The sequence below is a fragment of the Ictidomys tridecemlineatus genome, unplaced genomic scaffold (assembly GCF_052094955.1).
Source record: "Ictidomys tridecemlineatus isolate mIctTri1 unplaced genomic scaffold, mIctTri1.hap1 Scaffold_1094, whole genome shotgun sequence".
Classification (NCBI taxonomy): domain Eukaryota; kingdom Metazoa; phylum Chordata; class Mammalia; order Rodentia; family Sciuridae; genus Ictidomys; species Ictidomys tridecemlineatus.
This window is the reverse complement of record NW_027521032.1, coordinates 56,513-78,826: the sequence shown is the minus strand read 5'-3', so window position 1 is coordinate 78,826 and position 22,314 is coordinate 56,513. Positions and strand designations below refer to the sequence as shown.

General features: G+C 33.7%; 1 protein-coding gene and 1 long non-coding RNA gene across 3 annotated transcripts; one reads left to right on the top strand and one right to left on the bottom strand.

Moving 5' to 3' along the window:
- Positions 1–244: 244 nt before the first annotated feature.
- Positions 245–19,920, top strand: LOC144372479 (cysteine-rich secretory protein LCCL domain-containing 1-like). Of its 2 annotated transcripts, XM_078035835.1 has the most exons (12): positions 245–300; positions 633–765; positions 2,550–2,650; positions 4,250–4,390; positions 4,573–4,633; positions 4,742–4,808; positions 5,015–5,145; positions 7,201–7,244; positions 7,344–7,416; positions 12,833–12,908; positions 17,051–17,181; positions 19,745–19,920. In XM_078035835.1, the coding sequence occupies exons 2-12, from the start codon at positions 698–700 to the stop codon at positions 19,794–19,796; spliced, it is 945 nt and encodes a 314-aa protein (XP_077891961.1). In that variant the 5' UTR covers positions 245–300; positions 633–697; the 3' UTR covers positions 19,797–19,920. The 2 variants fall into 2 exon arrangements, with proteins under 2 accessions (XP_077891961.1, XP_077891960.1); XM_078035834.1 differs by lacking the exons at positions 245–300; positions 633–765 and adding an exon at positions 1,776–1,877.
- LOC144372480 (uncharacterized) lies at positions 16,172–21,719 on the bottom strand. Its single transcript, XR_013432479.1, has 3 exons — positions 21,080–21,719; positions 17,243–17,393; positions 16,172–17,123 (listed from the first exon to the last, which is right to left on the bottom strand). It is a non-coding gene; the product is annotated as an uncharacterized LOC144372480 (long non-coding RNA).
- Positions 21,720–22,314: the final 595 nt, after the last annotated feature.

Genomic DNA, 22,314 nt, shown 5'->3' with positions numbered 1-22,314 from the left:
ATGACTAATACAAAAGTCTAGATAAGAAAATCAAGATGATAAGACCAAGATGTTGACTTTGTAGAGAAGGAAGAAATCCTAAGGACTAAATAACGAATGCTATAAGCCTAAGAAATGTCCACACTCTCTATATGCACACTGAATTCTTGTAACTTTATTTTATTTCTGTTTTGAATTGTAGACATGGGATGTGGAGCTGGAAAGATCTGCAGAATCCTGGGCTGAAACTTGTTTGTGAGAGCACGGACCTGCAAGCCTGCTGCCATCCATCGGACAAAACTTGGGAGCACATTGGGGAAGGTAGCTTAAAAATGTGAATTTTTGTTTTCAAAAACATAAGTGCTAGAAATGAAATACTTATTAATTTATCATTGCAGACTTTCAAAGCCTTGATGCTTAAAAGAATAAAATATCATAAAATAAATAACAAAAATGAAATATCATACCAGAATTGTCAGCAGGTTTTTAGGCTTCTTTTAAATAATTGATACAATATAATGGACAGAAGTGCTTAAAATGTGCAACTTACACAGAACTATCTTTCTACCAAGTTTTATACATCTATTTTGCCATATTTTGTTTTGAAATTTTTCCAACTTTACTTATTATTTGTGGCTATTTGCTTCTAATAGGTATAGACCCCCAACGTTTCATGTGCAAGCATGGTATGATGAAGTGAGAGACTTTAGCTACCCATATGAACATGAATATAACCTGTATTGTCCATTCAGATGTTCTGGCCCTGTATTTACTCATTATACGCAGGTATGTTTGGGGTATGTTTCTCTCTATTTTTTTCAAATTTAATTAAGCAACAGGAGGAGAACAAAGTTTACTGAGTATGTGTCTTTATTATGTTATTTGAAATGGTTATTGTTTTAAAAACTCACATCATTACTGATTACATGAAACAGCCTTATAAATTTCTTTAAATAATAAAACTAACTATCACAAAAAGTCCAAAAGACTTAAAAAGACATTATTTCCATGATTTTTCATATGAAACATCTTTTAATATGGCCTTAATAAATGCATATGGGGAGCAGTTTACTATCTTTAATGTCAAAGTTTTACTCTAAAGTATAAAACTTTAGTTTTATTTACCAGTAACAATTCATTTTATAGGTTTATAGAATTTATGTATATTTTTTATATTTTATGTTCATATTTGGTATTGAATGTGTTCTAAACTTCTAAATAAAATAATAGGCAGATTTGACTAGACAAAACTCACCACTGATTTCAGTTTCTAGAATTCCTACAATCTATTATCAGTGAGACTAATAATCTACCAGTGAGATGAAACCTATACGTCTTTGCCATGTGATAAGATTTAAGATCAACCTGGAACTTCCTAATTACCAGTGGCACAATGAAAAGATCCTGTCGTATAAGAAATCTCAACACTTCAATTTTTTTCTGAGTGCTTTCTGTTTAAGATCTAAAATTCAGTTCATAGACATGTTAATATGGCAGACAGGTTTGTGAAGATATTAAATTTTGAATTATTTAGTAAGTTTATATTTCATAAATGCTGACATTTTATTCAAGAAAGAATAATTTACCTTAAGATTCCTTTTAAAAGTTTAATTCAGCAGAAACCAAAGTCTTGGGGAAAATACACTTTTTGATATTGTCTCATTTCATGTTGGTTGATAAATATTGGTTTCTCCAGTTCAATTTTATTCATTTTTCTCCTGGATATGTCGTCTTAGTCCATCTTAGCCTGCTTTTTCTGAATCTTTCTTTTCTCTAATGTAGGTGGTGTGGGCAACCACTAACAGAATAGGCTGTGCCATTAATTTGTGCCATAACATGAACATCTGGGGGCAGAAATGGCCCAAAGCTGTCTACTTGATGTGCAATTATTCCCCAAAGTGAGTAGACAAAACATTACCTTTAAATGTAAATTTTTCTAAGAACATGAAAATAATTTATATTTGTGATTTTTTTCTCATTTTCAGTATATATTGAGTAAATCACATTGTTTTAATTCACTTTACCTAATATAACAGTGATTATAGTTGCATAGGTCATAAAATAAGTTCTTAAAGTGTTTATGAAAATTAAAAATATGATCTTTGTGAAGTCAGGAATCATATATTTATGTCTTCAGTTTCACTCATTGAACTATTCTGTTCCATAGATGTTTAGAATTTTGATTAGAGAAAATGTATTTTTATCTTTATAAAGACCATTTGAACATACTCTAAAAAATTCCACAATCATTCTTAGGGACAAATTTAAATTTGTGAGCTATTTTGATTAAAGCATATGGGATATAGGTGAATATTCCATTATAATATTTAGTTTTCAGTAAAAAAATTTAAATTTTTAACAGTATTATAGTAAATTACTTTGATAATTTTCAGAAGAATGAGGTAGAAATCTGTATTTAAACCTAGTAAACAAAAGGACTACTTACCAAAATATATACATGTAATACATCAAGATCATTACTTGGAAGATTCATATAGGGTGATATGTTGCAATGTCTTAGAAATCATGCTGTTAGACTACCTCTTAATGGAGTGTATCATATCTTTAAGGGGAAACTGGTGGGGCCATGCCCCTTACAAACATGGACGACCCTCTTCTGCTTGCCCACCTAGTTTTGGAGGGGGCTGTAGAGAAAATCTGTGCTACAAAGGTAAGTGCTATTTTTTTGTAATATTCACTTTGATTTATATTTTAATTCAATCTGCATTAATTTGTACTAAAAAAAAGTAGGGCTAGGAGTATAGCTCAGGGTAGAATCCTTACTTAGCATGCATGAGGCTCTGGGTTCATTCCACAGCACCACACACATTAAAATAATAATAATAAATTTAAAAATGCACTTAATTACACAAAAGTACACTTAGTTTCCATAGCTGTTTTTGGATATATTGTTGACTAGAGTTTTTCCATAATTGCTTTAATTTTTTAAGGTTTTGATAATTTAAGTTTATTTTTAGTGAATTTAGAGTTTTTGCAAAACTCTCCATGTACCTTATATACAATGAATCATATTGATTCTACACTTTTCACTGTAGGCTGTACAATTCTTTATGCCAAAATATCCCAAAACATATATAATGGTACTATAAAACTGTTATAATATTAATGCATTTGTTGTACTACAAAACAATTATAATATTAGTACACTCAAGTGCATTTGAAATCTTAAAAAGTAAATATAAATATGGTGTCACATTTATAGTACACAGAGAAAAATTATATTTAACAGAGTTTTGTGAAAGTCATGCTTTTGAGGATCCAAGGGAATGCTTTTTATTGCCTTGTACATTCTTCTTAATGATGATTGGTTGAAATGTCTTACTTTCTCTTGATGAATAAATGCTCATTTGCTATAATGAGCAGTCAAGAAGTACCCATCTATGTCAGATTATTTTTAAATTCCCAGAAGCATTTGCACCATCTTTTCACTGTGAGTGTGTGTGGCGGGGGGCGGGGGTTGTTGGTTTGTTTGGTTTAGTTTTTGTTTTTTATACTCTACCCATGAACCTGCTATGTCTCTGCCCTTTACCAAGGATCATTTTTCTTAAAGTTGGCTTTCCTCTGCCTTCAGACTTCATTTTTCCTAGGTTTTGAGTTCTGGGACACACATGAAAATAATATACTGCTCTATAACATGCCACTGATAAGCCCTTGATATAGGACAGTCTGAGAAAAAAATTATATTTAAAGCTTGAAACTATCTCCCATTGTCAAGATGAAATTTTTGAACACTGAATTCCTTCTTAAAAAATATTTTCCATGGAAATGGATATTGTAGTAAATAACAAGGGCACATCAATCCTTCTTTAGGCACATCAATCCTTCTTGTGGGAGAATTCTAAATGTGATCCTGCTGAAAATTCTAAAAATATGATTTCATTTGGGAAAGCAAAACTTACATTTCCTAATACCTAGCATTATTAAATCACTATGCATATTTTCTGATGTCATTATGAAAACCAAACACTGATAACATACTGAAATACAAGCAGAGTTTAGAAATGACTCGACTGAATATTAGCCAGATACTCACACAGATGAATCAAGGGCTCAAAGTCTTGTATGTGTATTTCATTTACTTTAGTGTAGTACATAACATTATGGCTTTAAGATAAAATCTGTGCCAAAAGAGTACTGATTTTTGTAGTTTTAAATACTAAACATTGTATACAGGCATTTCATTATTTAGTAACTTTTGCTCATGTAAACTGGGATTAATTTTTCTCAAATATCTCTTTCTTTCTGACAGAAGGGTCAGATAGCTATTATCCTCCTCGAGAAGAGGAAACCAATGAAATTGAGCGACAGCAGGCACAAGTTCATGATACCCACGTCCAGACAAGATCGGATGACAGCAACAGAAATGAGGTCATTAGCATACAGCAAATGTGTAAGACCTCTGCATCACTATAAGAATTTAAAATTTGTCCTAGATGGCCAGGCCATGTAGATTTTGTTAATTTGGTTCATTTGGGAATGAACCCAAACTTGTCATTGTATTATACATAACAAATGTAGCAGCTTTTACATTATCTAGATGATTTTAGTGTTTTCTTTTATTTTCCTTTTTAGCCCAGATTGTTTCTTGTGAAGTAAGATTACGAGACGAGTGCAAAGGGACAACCTGTAATAGGTAATACTTGCTATCATTCTCAAAATCAACTGACAATATATAAGAAATCTTTTTATTTCAAACTGGTGTACAGAGAAGCTAAATTTTGTTTCCATTACTTTCATTTAGGTATGAATGTCCTGCTGGCTGTTTAGATAGTAAAGCTAAAGTCATTGGCAGTGTACATTATGAAATGGTAGGTATCAAAAATGTTAATTTTATGGAAATAGAATCCTTCCCTATAATTTTTAAGATTTGCATGTGGAATATAGCAACTTATATTAAGTATATTTTTCTTAGACATATTTATTTAATTTAAAGTCATATCAGTAGCAAGTAGTTTTGTCTTAGGCAGAGATTAAATATTTTAACATCATGGTGTCTCCTCTTTCTTCCTTCAAGCAATCCAGCATCTGTAGAGCTTCAATTCATTATGGTATCATAGACAATGAGGGTGGTTGGGTTGATATCACCAGACAAGGAAGAAAACATTATTTCATCAAATCCAATAGAAACGGTGTTCAAACAATAGGGTAAGTACCCAGATGATTTTAAATTGTAAAAATGAACTAAAACATTTTTTAGGGCAAAGTGTAGAAGCATTTAATTAATGAAGAGAGAAGTTGGTAATTTTCAAGATGTGTTTTAGCTACTTAATGTCCATAGATTAGAAGAAGAAAAAGGATCTAAATTCAAAGTTGAAACCTTTTTGCTTATAAAGGGCATGATCTGAATTTTCAAGAGTTTCATTAAGAATGTGTAAATTTACAGTTTAATATAAAGCAATGAATTTTTTAGCTATGGCAAGTGATACCCCAGAGAAGACTAATTAATTTGCATATTCTTTCTGCTCTGTTTAAGAAAAATGGTTTATTTTATGCAACAGCATTTTTTTAATAAACTCAATCAGATTACTTGGTAAAGAGCATTTAGCTAAGTCTATAATATACTATATTGTCTTCCATTGTCAGTCTAAATACAATTCAATACCATAAGAAGCACTGATTACTGTTTTCAATGTTTCTCATGTTATACACACTAAGTACTTTATTCTAAAACACTACAGTTTTGTTCATTTTTCTATAGGAAATAGAAATAATATTTTGACATATTTTTGTGTAGTGTCTTTTGAACCTCAGAAGAATTGTTGAGCCTCAGAAGAATGTTTTTCTTAGCAAATGTAATTTCCTTTCTTTGTAACTATGCAATTTAATCTAATCAAGCTCCATAGTAGGGTTAAGCTGGAATTCATAGTTATAGAAAATAAATTATTAAAATTTGCAAAATGAACTTTAATGTATACAGTTTTGTTCAGAGGCTTGATATGTAGGTTTTAGCTACTTGCAAAACTCTCTTTAGTAAAATATATTTGTAGAAATATTTATTAGCTAATTCATTCAGCAAAATTTTATAAATTACATCAATAAATAATTACTAGTTATTATCTTTATTAAGCCAAGCTCTGCATATTGTATTAAAGAACATTTATATTTTCTCTTAAGTTTAAGTTTTGCTTGTCTATTGTAGAAATTCTCTTGAAATATTAAGTGTACTACATTTGATAGGTTATATATATACTTTGTGACTCAAATAATGTTATTGGGAGGGATGTCACATTGCAGATGATAAATATTAAATATTAAATTTGAAACTGAAATAAAAGATTGTTAAGATTTGCACCTTCAATACTGAGCTAACATGTTCAGAGGGTGAACACATCATATCCATGCTAAAAATACCATCACATGGCTGGGTGTGGTGGTGCACCTGTAATCCCAGCAACTTGGGAGGCTGAGGCAGGAAGATCTTAAGTTCAAAGCCAGCCTCAGCAAAAGTGAGGAGCTAAGCAACTCAGTGAGACCCTGTTTCTAAATAAAATACAAAATAGGGCTGGGGATGTGACTCAATGGCCGAGTGGCCTTGAGTTCAATCCTCAGTACCAAATATATATATATTTTCACACACACCCACAGACATACACACACATACCATCACAAAATTCTTTACCTTCTGCAACAGGTATTTATCTCAAAATCTGGACATGCATAAGCAATTAAAATTTTGACATACAATGGTGTACCTAACTTTATGTTCCTATTTTTAATAATTCATATAATGAGGCAAGATTCATTCATGTGCTATAGACACTTCACTAGATATGAGGATAAATAAAAATTGATTAATGCATACTCCTTTAAGGGACATATTATTTTTAGGCTTTATACAACATTGTCTTGTGTTTATCTCTGTGGATTCCATAGAAACTGGGAATTAGTATTTGAGAATTTTAATTTTGATATGAAACCGATGTGCAGATAGTATGTACATTGTTTGTGTTATTATCTATTTTTGAGATTAATAATGAAAAGAAACCACCCTCTAATGTTAAGAAGTGAAGGTAGTATGGATTTAGCCTAGGTGATGTATTCTTATATCTCTACTTACATGGGTATACTTATATCTCTACTTACATTTTAATGAAAAAGATTTTAAAAATACAGTGTGCATGGATCTGAAAGGCCCTAGCAGTTACACTTATGATGATGCCTAAAAGCAAATGATTGATATTACTGTCTTTTTATCTTTAGCAAATATCAGTCTGCTAATTCCTTCACAGTCTCTAAAGTAACAGGTGAGACTTTTTTTTTTTTAAATCTCATTTCCTTATTACTGTGTGTTGGGTTTTTATTTCTAACAGAGTCACTTATTGTTTTGTGCTTTTATTCTTCAGTTCAGGCTGTGACTTGTGAAACTACTGTGGAACAGCTCTGTCCATTTCATAAGCCTGCTTCACATTGCCCAAGGTAATGTTTTCTAAATTTTCTTATGTGTGTATGTAGATGTGCATATGTATGTTTGTGTTTGTGTGTGTGTGTATGTGTGTGTGTGTGGCTTTAGTCTGTTTTTACATGAAATTCTATGTCTCCAGGATTCAAATTATAGTGGAATTTATTGACTATAAAAAAAGATCATATACATATGATCTTGAACTGCTAAGCAGTAAAAAGTGATAGGACTTCACAAACTTCACACACTCCTGGCCCTCCTAGTATGTCTTCTCCAAATTCCAGAGTACTTACTGCTATTCTTTAGCAACAAGGATGGTGCATGTGATTTGTATGTTTATATTTGCTACAAAAGAGTTCTTTATCAGTCTGCTTGGGCTACTATAATAAAATGCCATAGACCAGATGGTATAAACAACAAAAATGTTTTCCTCACAGTTCTAGAGGTTTGAGATGTCCAAAATCAAGTTGCAGTATGATTTGGTTACTTATTGGGACTCTTCCTAGCTGTCAGGCAGCATCAAGTATTTTGTGTCCTCACATGGTGGCTGGAGAAAGGGCTTACTCCCTTGTATCTCTTCTTGGAAGGTCACTAATTCTTATGTTTGGTAAGGGGCCCTCCCTTTTGTCATGTTGTAACCTTAATTCCCTTCATAAAGGTCCTATCACAAAGTCACAATGGGGTTTGGACTTCAGCATATGAATTTTGAGATACAAAAACATTCTTTCTACAAAATGTTCCTCCATAGACACTGAAATGATGTAGTTTTAGCATTGCTATTCAGTTTCTAAATTAGATTAATCTAATTGCAACTCATAAGTCAAAAGGCCTATGTCTGCTTTTCTTTTAGTTTTTAATATGTTCTTAAAAATTATAATGAAATTTATCTACTATAAAATAATGAAGAAAAAGTCTTCACTTTTCTGAACCAAGCTAAGATGAACACTATTAGAGGAACAGTACATCCACAAGCCATCATCAACACAGAAGAAAAGTAAACTATGTGCCTACACATACTGTCTTAATCATAGACATGCTACTTCCGAAACTCATAATGAGATTTAGAGAAATAATGGTAGTTTGATGACAGAGGTTGAGGTAGGACGATCATGAGTTCAAATCTAGCCTCAGCAAAAGTGAGGCACTAAGCAACTCAGTGAGACTCTATCTCTAAATAAAATACAAAATAAGGCTGGGGAATGTGGCTCAGTGGTCAAGCATTCCTGAGTTCAATTCCTGCTAACCCCCCCCCCCGCCAAAAAAAGATTAAGGAATCTAATTATATGGTAAAATTTATTTACTTAGGAAAACCCTTTTAAAACTGAAGTAATATCTCAGTTAAAGAATGATCTTGTTGTTGACAAAGTAACAGAAGACTATGTGGTTGATACAGGAAAGCAAATACTTCATCTGTCAGAAGGAAGATTCTCAATTATTGATGTGATTTAAGGTATCAATTCTTTCTCGCACAGGAATATCTAACCTGTTTCCTTTTGAACACCAAATCCTTTTATTTCTACTCTAATGCAAGAATACTGTTGTAATGTTTTTGGTCAGCTAACTTGGTGCATACTGATTTGAGACTTCTGGATTCTTCAGCACATATGTGTTTTATTGAAGTCAGCAGATTACAAAATGGATGGAATACTTCTAGGATCCCTTACTGTATGAAATTCTTTGTATACTTTTTCACCATCTGACCACAAATGAACTATATGTTAAACATTTTTTATATTTTTATTTTTTGGGGTACTGGAGGTTGAACTCAGGGGCACTTGACCACTGAGCCACATCCCCAGCCTTATTTTATATTTTATTTAGAGACAGGGTCCTACTGAGTTGCTGCGCACCTCAATTTTGCTGAGGATGGCTTTGAACTCATGATCCTCCTGTGTTAACCTCCCAATCCAGTGAGATTATAGGCATGTGCTACTTGTTGCCTGGCTATGTTAAAAATTTGTTATAATAATATAATCTTCTGTTTCTAGAGCTTCACCAGTTATGCTATTACAAAGCCTACTGATTTGATTAAGTCATTATGTAATTTTAGAAAATTTTGCAGGGTTTTTTTCAGACTAGTCCTGTATTTACAGATTATATGTTTATAGGGAGAAGTAGAGATATATTGATAGGTGAAGTTGATGAATTTTAGCATCAAAATTCCACATTTATAAATATTTATTATTCAATATATGCCAGTACTATGCTAGGGCCCATGCATCTAAATGAGTAGGAATAAATAATAAGCATAATCTCCATGAAGCATAGACTATAAAGTCTTTCTTAAGTAAATACTCAACAAATGGTAATTCTGTCTTTCTCACAGTATGTATAAAAATATTTTTCCCATAGAGAAAAATCATTCAAGTAAAATATTAATTAATGAGTTTCCTACTTCTTGTCTTATTCCAGGAAGGGAAGCATCCAAAAAAGGAAAATGATATAAATTTTTAAATTTTAATTTTATTATGTTTTCACCAAATAATAAAACCATAGAGTTAATAATTTATATATGATTTTTACCTTATGTAGTTTGGAAAGTACCTCCTTATACACTTTTTAACTTTTTGTTTTATTGAATACTGAAACCAAGATTATCTTTTCTCATGTAAAATTTTTAATAGCTCATAAATTAGGTCATAATTGTATCACTGATATAATAGTTTATAACTTTTAGGGAACTATATGATTGATATATCTACCTTAGAGTTTTATTTCACTTAAGGGTATATCCTGGAGAACAATGGCAAGGATAATATAAATAAAGTAGCTAATGAAGGATATGAAGGACTGCTTGCATAGTCATGTCCTTGGGAGGTTTCATAGCTACAGAATAACCTAAAATAAACTGTAGAATTTGTGTGTGTGTGTGTGTGTGTGTGTGTATGCACGTGTGTGGGCACGCACATTTGTATTACTAGAAATCTTATCCTGCTTTACATTTATCTATAAATAATTAGGTCTTTAAAGTTATTAAATACTTAAGATATAAAAGTGTCATTAAAATGTGTTAGCATTTTAATTCAAGGCTTACAGGCAAAATATAGATAATGGAATGTTTACTAGATCACTGCCTACCTTCTCTGTAGAACGTAACGAGATGTTAAAAATAGATATAGGATATAAGCAAAAAAGTTGCCCTGTCTTTTCTGCTTTTACCTGAACTTAACTAAGTAGATATTAACTCACCTCAAAGCTATTGACCTTGGCCTTCTGTAAACCAAGTGTTAATATAAGTAAGGTAGAGTTCACACAGCATGATTTTAAGGGCATAGCAGGTAGTTTTACAACCAGTGGGAGGGCAGTGAATGTCCAACAGTTCCCAAATATAGTCAGCTAATTTTCCAGTCTATGGGACACCCTTCGTTCTTTAAAACCCCAGAAAATTTATTTTTTTTGGGGGGAGATGGGGCTACCAGTTTTGAGCTCAGGGACACTCCACCACTGAGCCATATCCCCAGCTCTATTTTATATTTTACTTAGAGACAGGGTCTAACTGAGTTGCTTAGGGCCTCTATAAGTTACTGAGTCTGGCTCAGCCCTACAGCTACTGGGATTGCAGGCATGTGCCATTGTGCCCCGCAACACTCTCTTTTATAATAGTCAATTTTTAAATTCAAAGTTATAAAACACTCAGATTTATTTCTTATTGTTTAAATAGTTCTGGTTTAGATATTGAAATATGAAATATGTACAGTCTGAAGTATACAGTGTTATGCATATTTTAGAAATAAGAACTAGAGCTATTTTTAAAAGCTATCCTGAGGAAGAGCTGCTTAATTGGTTAAGGTAGTTTCGATGAAAATTTTGAAAATCATTGATACCACCATCCACAGTGATTTTCATGTAGTTGTTATATTGAGAATCTCATTTAATATGAAAAACTTAATTTTAGTTTTTCCAATGTTGGTTTATATTTCCTTTTAGTGCATGAATATGTGTTGGCACGCATGCTTGCATGCATGTGCATGTGTGTACACTAGATGGGGGAGAGAATAAACTAAGAAGAGCAATTGATCTTTAAAAATGTGCTATATGACAGTTTCTTGAACTCTAGGAGTAGATTTGAAAATATTTTTGATTAAACACTGATAATTGAACTTTATATTTAAATAAAGTTTTGGGAAATTTGTTTTACATGAACTAATCCAGATAACAGGCAATAGGATATCTAGAGAAAGAACTTTTTATGCAAAGAAGAATATGATTATGTCCCAATGTCCCAAGGCAGAATCACATTGTGTTTAAGAAATATCATGTCAAACCATCATGACTGGGGCAGAGTGAGGAAGGAAAAGAGGAGTGTTTAGCTCAGAAAGTTAATGGTGTACTGAATATGCAGGGCTTATTGGACATTCTAAGCATCTTGTCATTTCTTTGAATGAAATGGAAAGCCCCTGGAGTATTTGAAGAAGAGAAATGATGTGTTTGGACTTATACATATGGATATAGATTGGAAAGAACCAGTAATGAACAAGATCATCCCTGGAGAGCCTGTTGCGGTCAATTTGACAGTAGATGATAGAATCCAGAGTCACTGAGCTTGAGATGCTTAGGGATTCTCTGATCTTAGATATATCCTAAGGTGTAGCCAATAGAAATGGCTGGGTTGAATGTAAGGTGTGAGATAAAGAAAGGGACCATGGGTAGAATAAAGATTTTGGCTGAGACTCCTATAATAATGAAAATACCATGTATTGTGATGGGAATCCTACAAAGAAATAGATTTGGGGAGTAGAGATTAGGAATTTTTATTCATACTAAATAAATTTGAGATATTTATTAGACCTCAAACTAACAGGAGGGTTGAATAAATGGCAGGAGATATATATATATATAGAGAGAGAGAGAGAGAGAGCCTTGCTTTTGCTGAGACTGGCATTGAACTTGACTCAGCCTCCTGAGCCTCTGGGATTATAGACATGTGCCACCTCACCCAACTATAATTTTTGAATAAAAGAAGTCCCAACTGCAGATACAAATTTGGAAATCAGGTGTTTGTAAAAGATAATTAAAGCCATGAATTGAATATAAGACAAAATATGTAAACAGAAAAGGAACTATGAGATGTTATGACAGTGACTCAGATTTTCCTAGTTGTCTGTTGACTACATTTTTCTACCGACACAATGAGTAGCAGATTCCCCACTGCATAAAGGTGCTTTTGATGTTTTCTTCTGCTTTGAATCCCCAAGTTAAATGTCTTCCTGACTAAATTTAAGATCTCACATTTGTGCTGAAACTTAGATGTGTATAAAATAAACAGAAGCAATTGTGCCGATTGCCTGCTTGTACTATTGACCTACTTCAGGAGAGAAAAAAATAATAGGGTTTACAATGTTGAGTTTGGTTCTGTGTATGAATGCGTATGTCCTTATTAATAAGAATGACTGATGTAAACCACTTACATTACATGAGTTTTTTTTTTTTCAGAGTATATTGTCCTCGTAACTGTATGCAAGCAAATCCACATTATGCTCGTGTAATTGGATCTCGAATTTACTCTGATGTAAGTATCTTAATTAATACAGATCTCAATATTCATGCTTATATAAAAATATATACATGTATTTAAATGTATATATGTGCCTTTATGTAGAGAATAAGAAAAGTTTCTTTACCCAGAGACTTACTCTTGGAACACTCAATAATATCACTGAAAAATGAATATATTCATGTGCAAATATGAGTGTAAAATAGTTTATTTTGCATAAGTTGTTATTTATATCTTTCCAGTATGTCTTTTCACCACAGTTTTTGTTATTGCATTATAGTTATACATAATGATTGGATTTGTTGTTACATATTCCTACATACACACAATATGACAATATGATTTGGCCCATATCACTCCCTAGCATATATCTTTTTCATGTATTTTATATCAGGCACTTAAAGGAATAACCTTGGAGGCATTATTGGGAAGGAAAATGCATTTTTATTTTTTCTTCCTTTTAATTCATCCACATCTGAAGTATAAATTGGATGACTACGAATTTGCTAAACATATAGAATTTGCTAAATGCATAGAAAGTATTCTAGTGGTTACATGACTATATGTTTGACAAAGTCACTGAACTGTATGCCTTTTTAGAAAAGGTTGAATTGGTAAATTTTATTCTATGTAAATTATTCCTTAATAAACTTAGTTGAAAAATTTAAAAAGATCTACTTGAGAAGTAGCTTAGAATACAAATCAGATCATTCCCTAAAGTACAAAAGGAAACTAATTGCATGTATGCTGTAAGTAGATGACTTAAGAGGGTTGAACAATGAATATTAACCATGATGGTTTCCTTATGGATAAATGTACTTTGAGCAAGGTTTAAAGTGTTGGTTGGTAGAGGAGATTATGGAACATTCTGGGTGGTTTGCATGATATCTACAAATACATGGATTAAATGTGTTGCTCATAGCCATACCTTGAAAATTGGAGCTAAGAAAGGCCACAGCCAAATTAGTCTGAAAGAGAGAGAAGAATCTGCTCTGGGAATGTATAGGTGAAGACGCTGAAAGTCATGCTGATGAGTTTAGATTTCATGCTGTGGACATGTATAAACCATCACACATTTCTAAGCCAAAAAGTTACAAAAACAAATTTAAGAATCTTCTTGTTTTGATTTTTTAGTTTGCTCTAATTAGTTATACATGAGAGTAGAATGCATTTTGACACATTGTACACAAATGGAGCACAACTTTTCATTCTTCTGGCTGTACAGAGTATAGGGTCACACCAATAGTGTAGTTATGCATGTATATAGGGTAATAGTATCCATCTCATTCTACTGTCTTTTGCATTGCCAAACCCCCCACCCCTCCTCTCACTCCCCTCTACACAATCCAAAGTAAGAGTGTACTTATTCAATAGAATACCACAAGAATCTGATTGTGTAAAGAATCCTGAAATATGCATATTACCACCTTGTCTCTTTTGAAACATTCATTTGAGTCCAAGGTTTTCCCAAATTCAGCTTTGAAATTATTCTCCCATTCTAAGCGTTACAAGCTTTAGATTTGCAATTTGCATTATTACTGTCAGCAGCTTAAATGTCCTACAGATACCTGGAATTTGCTAGCCCTCACATTTGTGTTTATATTCTTATCTCTTTGAAATACACCCTTTTTGAAATTTTTCTGTCAAAATCATGGCTGTTTCTTATATTCCAAATTATTGCTACTTTCTCTGTGAGGTACCTTGCTGGCCCTCCTAATTCAAGCATGAATTCATCCTGCTTTCATCTCCTATTGTGTTGCCTTTACCACTTTACCTATTTTGTTAGGTATCCTGTTGGTTACCCTGTCTGTCTTAATAGTTTGTGAGTTCCTCAAGGGCAGCAGCTGTGCTGTCCATCATTTCTTCATCACTTCTTTGATATCTGCCAAGTTATGCTTGTTCCTGCTCTGACAGAACCTAGAGCACACAGTGGCATCAGACACTAAGCAAATATCTTACACATAAATATTTGCTGAACACAACTAATGAATGTGTAGGAATGTGTCTATCTGGACTCTTCAGAGACTTCCAGAAGCATTGTTTCTTCTGATTTTCCCATTAAGCATCAGAACTTTTAATTTTAGTCATGCCTGTAAAGAAGTCTTTCAGAATAGTCCATTCAATTCTATACCTTGAAGCCACCATTTTCTAGAATTAGTTTGTTAGATCTTGTATCCTGAGATCATTTTATCTTCCTATCTCAGTGAAGTGGGTAGATAATATGTATCATTATTTGTTTCTTTAGGGAGTAAGTTGGCAATATAAAAATTACAGTCACATGGGGAGTGCAGAGTCAGATTAAACCAATAATTTCCAGGGTTCCCAGCTCCTACAATATATATAATCCCTTTAAATAAGGTTGATATGGAAAGATGAGCATGAGTCAACCAAATTGCCTCCCTCTGGCTTTCTCTTTCTCTCCGCCCTCTCCTACTTTACACTGTAGAGTTAGAACGTGCACATTTTACTGCCTTGAATTTTTATTTGTAGTTTATTACAGATTTGTTAATTTCACATTCATTACAAAATTCCACTATATGCATGGAGAAAATTCTTATTTCTTTCAAATAATATATTCTTACAAATTATGGATATGAAAAAAAAAAAAACTTCTGACTTTTGAACTCAGCTGGAATGCCTGCTGACTGCAGAGCTGTAAGCTAAACAATAGTCAAACATAGTAAAAGTGTTTGGATTTAGTGAATGTTATCATCTAAGCACTTTTGTTGCCTTGGGGGGAAAAATGCTGATATTACCCTTTTAACAGAAGAGCAAAAATATATGTACAGAACTGTTTCTATTTCCATGTGTTATGAACTGTATTTGGATACGATTATGAATTCAGTGTGGGCCTTTCATATGGTCAATAAAATGCCTCCTTAGAGTCTGGACACAAGATTTTAGATGTGTGGTATTTTTGTGAGATAGGAAAAGCCTGAGAAGGATTAAACAGCCTGGCTGCAGGCTCTTTGAGCTAATAAATACTGACTGATGGCACAGAGTTCAGAGCACAGCGAGAAAGCAAGGTCACGTAAGATATACACGCTTATGTGAACTTTAAAAAAGCATATTCAATCACCCACATGTGCAGAGAGATAAGAACAGAACATGCCAATGAGACTGGGAAAGACCCATGGGGATTTGAGGTGGGTGGCTCTATACTGAAACAGTTCAGGCATTTTCTGTTATGGGATTTCCTTAGGCTGCACTCAGCTATCGACAAATTTTGGTAGAACATTTGGCTTAAACCCAATAGTAAAATCTAGGAAAGACTGTGATAGGCCAAAAGAAATTATTTGACTTTTAGGATTCATTTAAAAATTTTGAAAGTATTAGACTTGAAACAGTAATTTTCTCCTTCATAGAAATTGTATTAAATTCAGATTATGTAACTGGTACATTATAAACAAAGCCATTTTTCTAATACTCATGTCAGGTCCTTCAAACCAGAGTAATAATAACTGTTGCAAATCTAAGTAAAAGCTATATTTTTTTCTTTTTTGTCATAAATATTTTATTAGTGCATTATAATTACACATAATAGTGGAATTCATTGCTAAATATTTGTAAATGCACACAATATAACAGTGTAGTCTGTAATCTGGTCACTTTGTGTTATTCTGTAGGGCAAAACATTTCTGCATAGAATTTTATTATGTAATAGGAAAAAAATTCCCATTTAATATATGCCCATATTTTGGCAAATGGACCATAGAGATATGGTTATATGGAAGTCAAAAGGGAACATGAATGAGGCACAGATAATCCAACCTATGAACATTTCAGCAGACTGATTTCAGTATGCATCAGCAAAGGGTAAAATTTAATAATGACACATAGGACCCTGAGGAGATAAAAGGACCTAATATGCTTTTTTATTTCTTTGACTATAAAAGCCTGTTTTTTTGTACAGCACTAGTGTTTGTAGATTAGATGGTGGAAGGGTGTTACCATGGCAGCCACCCTCAACATCTTCCTTCAGACTTTCTCAGGATTGGCTTTGACTTTGTGCCTTTTGAAACATTCCTTTATATGCCAAACATTGTCCAGGAACTCTTAAATGGCTGCATAGACAGATGTCAGAAGTAGAAGAATAGGCTGTGCAAGTTCCGCAGTACTTTCCTAATAGTGGCACATTTTTCTCCTTGCCTCCTCAGCTGTCCAGTATCTGCGGAGCAGCAGTACATGCTGGAGTGGTTCGAAATCATGGTGGTTATGTTGATGTTATGCCTGTGGACAAAAGGAAGACTTACACGGCTTCTTTTCAGAATGGAATCTTCTCAGAAAGGTAAAAACAAGCATGTGTGTATGTGTATGTGTAGTGTGTGTAATTGTTTTCATGTACCTACCTTGTGATGTATGGTTGCTTCACAGCAGACCCACTTGCACATGATTTCATTAGGCGACCCAGCTTGGGTGTTTCCTTTACATACTTGTGTAACGACTGGTTTTCCAGGGGTGGGAGAATCTGCAGTACCAGAGGTGCCTGTCTCCTGCAGGCTTATAAAAATCAACATGAAAATCAGATTACAAGTCAGGACCTAGTTAGCACTCTTTTGTTAATTGCTCTTATAATTAAGAAATTTCTTTCATCCTCTTTTGGATTTTCTAGATTAGATTTTATACTTAATTCTTTCTCGATGAACAAGGCACTGAATATTTCTCTAATCCAGTTATCTGACAAAGTATTTGACAAAAATAATGAGTCTGATTTTCCCTAGAACCAAATTCTCTTTTGCACTGGAACTTGGACGCCTTGTATGTTGTAAATGAACTCTTTCAGGTCCTATCATGGTATTTAGCTCATTAGTGTTATATATACTTGGGGATTTGAGAAAAATTCATGTGGCTCACCTTATCAAGTGTTAATAAATAATAAGATAAATGAACCCTCAATGATTTTTTGAAATTATCGGTACTTTGGAAGTAATGTTATGTCCCACTTATTTGTATAGACACAGAATAAAATCCCTAACTTTTAGGTGTTTCCTGGGATTTCCAAAATTACCAGTGGAGGATTCGTATATCAACTAGTTACTCTAAAGAACACCACAGGATATGCCATGCAGGATATCTAGATTGTCTTTCACATAACCTTCTGGGTATCAGCCTCATAAAAAGACAAATCTGCATTTAGTATCTATATTCAGATGAGATCATATCAAGAGGCCATTATTGAGAGGGGGATTTCTCAATAACTTGCCTCCTGGCCTTGAGAATCAGATATGATATGCAAAGTGAATTCTTGAGTCTATAGAATCTGATATTTCCATTATAAGCTAACCTGAGTGATATGATTCCATTCACTGCTTATATTTCTTAAATTCATCTTGAAGCTATAAAATGGCATTCTAACAAAATTGAGAATAATAATTTTGGAGTATCTGATATGAATATTCCAGACACTAGGCACTACCATACTCTAAGTATTTTCTCTCAACTTCACCAAAAGCCCCATAATGTCTATTCAGTTCTGTCAACTCTGATGTATATACATGTTAACTGATGTTCCAAGTTGGTTAAATAATTGACGTGCCCAAGGTCACATAACTTAATAATCCCTGAACTCAGACTCCACACTAAGGCTATGGGCTCAGAGATAAACCTTGAACTTGACCATTTGCTTGTGTGAAAAACTTGGTGCATGTGTGTCCATCCATATATTTTGTGTGTGTATGCACATTTGTGGTTTCTGCATCATTTTTCTCACTTTAAAATTCTCTTCCAGGGCTGGGGATGTGGCTCAAGCAGTAGCGCGCTCGCCTGGCATGCAGGCGGCCCGGGATCGATCCTCAGCACCACATACAAACAAAGATGTTGTGCCTGCCGAAAACTAAAAAAATAAATATTAAAAAAAATTTTTAAAAAACTCCTAAAATTCTTCCTTTTATTACATATATATAAAGAAATACATGAAAGCACTTACACTTTATCTCTTTCTTAGCATTCATTGTATTGATCGTTTATTGCCTTTAAAATCTTTTAAAATTATTAAGCCAATAGAATTATGTAAAAAAGAAAAAACTTCAAAAGCTTCTAGTTGAAAGATGAAATAATGATTAATGGTCTTATCAATATGTTTTAATTTCTAGAAATTTAAGCAAAATGTAGTTTAATCATTGATGCCAAATAAAAAATAAACAATTTAATAAAGAGTAGAATTTATGGTTCTCATTACTTTTAACTCTGTTTTAAAAGTACCTCCAAAATAACACTGCATGCTTTGTGGTGTGTGTGTGTGTGTGTGTGTGTGTGTGTGTGTGTGTGTGTGTGTTTTCCCATTTTGGTGAAGAAATTTTTGAATCTTTTCAGACTTCACCATTAAATTTTCCTGCTAATATTTCCTTGAGAATGTGGATGTTATGAAGAATTAATCTATGCAATAGCAATATAATTTAAATTCTGTCAGAAATGATACTGACCTAGTACTCCACAATATTGCTTAAGTATCAGACATCTTTTTGACTTGGAGTTAACTTTTGTCTATAAAAATCAATTGTAAACTGAGTCTCCGCATTACCTCAAAAAAGTGGAGTGATAAGTGCCTAGCTCTATTTTATTAGAATCAAAGGAAATAAAATATGAAAACTTGATACAGACTTTGTGACATTTTCTAGAGACTACTATTACTCCTATTGCACATCTTCAATTTCTTTAATGAACTTTCAGTCTAGCGTACAACCAAAATTTAAAGAATTATGTCATCCTCACTCACACATTCCAATAGCTACAAATTATAGTGGCCTTAGAAAATTAATCGTCTGGATTCATATAACTGTCATAAGACAGCATGATTTATTAGAAGGATTATGTTTAGAGATGACATCAATATTTTTTTTTCATTTCTGCAGTTTACAGAATCCTCCAGGAGGAAAGGCATTCAGAGTATTTGCTGTTGTGTGAAATGGAACACTTGGAAGGGGATCATAAAGACTATTCCAAATGTCATATTTCTGAAGTTTGTATAAAACTGTAACATTACTGTACAGAAGATAGCAGCTATTTTCAGCCCCCCAAAAGTGCCAACTGCATAAAAATTGATAGAAAAAATGTATAAAATAAAACATGGGACATTAACTTTGAAAAAAGTAATGAATATGTAATGGTTTTAGAAATCCTGTGTTAAATATTGCTATATTTTCTTAGCAGTTATTTCTACAGTTAATTACATAGTCATGATTGTTCTACATTATATATGTTATATTATATGGTGCTTTGTATATGCTACTAATAAAACAAATCTCAACATTGAATGTGAATGGTCCTCAGAAAATTATCTGGAGCATTTAAAAATAATCAATTCTAAAATGAAAAGAAATCTTTTTTATCACATTTTCCTCAGCTATTGTTACCTGCACTAAATCTCAAGTTTGTTTTCCATTGAATACCTGAATAGTTTTTTTTTCTTTTGTTAAGTTTAGGAATATAGAATAGTAAATCATGTTATAACACTCGCCATTTTGTATAAAATAATTCTTTAATATTCAGATGAATCTAAAAAATGTTTGTTTTCTTGGGAATGGCTTTAATAGTAAATGGAATAAGGCAAATAACAAATGTTCAAGATTCATTGATAATAACTAGGATCTACCAGAAAACTGAAATTGCCAGAGCATTTACATTCTGAAATTAGAAGACCAAAGTCATCTTCTTCAACTACTAAAAAATTTCTCTTTTGGGGAAGAAAAATGTTTTCGCTGCAAAGCCAGGCTCATTAAGTAAACTCCAAGCTAAACCTTTATGAGAAGAATTCACAATGCTAGAAGAGATGTTCTTTTTGTGTAAAGAGGCTGACCACAGTGGGAGGGTCAAGGGAGGGTTCAGAACTCCATCCTAGAGCTCTGGGAGGGAAAGGCATGTTTCCTTTCTAGCAGTCAGAGCAGAAGCCACCATGAAGATCACCAAGAAGAGCGGACAGAGGCTTGCTAGAATGTGAGGTGGTCCTAGGTTGGTCAGGTCTTGCCTGCCTGAGTTAATGTCTAAGGTAGCAACGGAATGTGCCCCCGGAACACCTGCCTGGAGAGCTCTGGATAGCTCAAGCTACCAAGGTGTTAAACTCTAAATAACCCCGTGACCCTAGGACCTCTGTGAGCCCAGGCAGTTATGGAGATGCGCACCACCCTCTGTGGCTCCCCGAAAGAACCAAAGGGGAGGAAGGAAAAGAAAACACTTGTGGTGAGACTTACTGAATTGGCTTCTTTTTCCAAAGGGCACGAATCGTTGCTTGCTGGATTCTTTGGTATAGCAAGTTCAGACTTCTTAGCTTTTGGCTCAGCTTTGCTTTCTTTGGCAACTGGTTTTGTCACAGGTTCCGGGGGAATCCACTTGTTAGGTGATGGATTGTTCACCAGTGCTGAGGAAGACGGTGCGCTTCATCATCGTCCTTCATGTGTTCTGGAGGGTGCTGGGGGGCGTTCAGTTTCACATAGTAGCCGTGATACTGAGAATGCAGCTCCCCATTACTGGAGTTGGGGATGTGGTGGCGGCCAGAGTACTTGGACTGGGACACCATGGCTCCGACCTCCTTTGAGGGAGCCTTTGACATCAAGGGCTTATTAATGACAGTTGTCGCCTGCTCTTCAGCCATACTCCTTTTATCTTGATTGAGTCTGGCCCCGGAGCTGGGGTTTTTCTTCTTCATGGACTTTGGGGAGGGAGGTTGGGGAGAGTGGCTCTGTTTGGGACTTGCCTCAGGAGACCTCGGGGGTGTCGTGCCTTTCCGATAAAAATGAGGAGATTCATTTGGGGTAGGTGGCTTTTCTGGTACCTTTTCTTCTGGGTTTTCTTTAGCATCTACACCTTCCTGCAATCTCTGTTTGATGTAATTGGGGCCTGGGAAAAAAGAAAAAAAGAAAAATAAGATGTAAAGTCTTGTATATCAGGTTTCTCTATTTTTTTTTTTTTTTGCTAAAGGAGATTAACTTTTTCCCCTTTAAATCTGTTTTCAAGGCTTTGACTTGAAAATGAACACATTTCATTTTCCAGGAAAAGATACTGTTTATTACTGAAAGGGTACTTTTATGACAATATATTCTGTTAATTGTCCTATTTTGATAGCCATAACAATCAATCAACTCTGACTTCCCTAATTGTATTATTCTTCTGTACCTGCAGAACATAGAGGTGAAATTCATATTGGTAGAGGAACACTATAATTAACCTATTTATCCAAATTAGCACTGTACACTTAAAACACAGAAAGCACATTCTTATATAAAGAAGTGACTCTTGTATTTGAAAATGTAATAATGTATCAATATTGTAAGGCAAACTCTGCAGATAACATATTGGTAATGATCTGTCATCAAAGAATCATTAAAACTTTCTAGTTGGGTGCTGAGGTTGTGGCTCAGGGGGACATCGCTCACCTAGCATGAATGAAGCACCCTCAGTACCATATAAAAATAAAATAAAGATATTG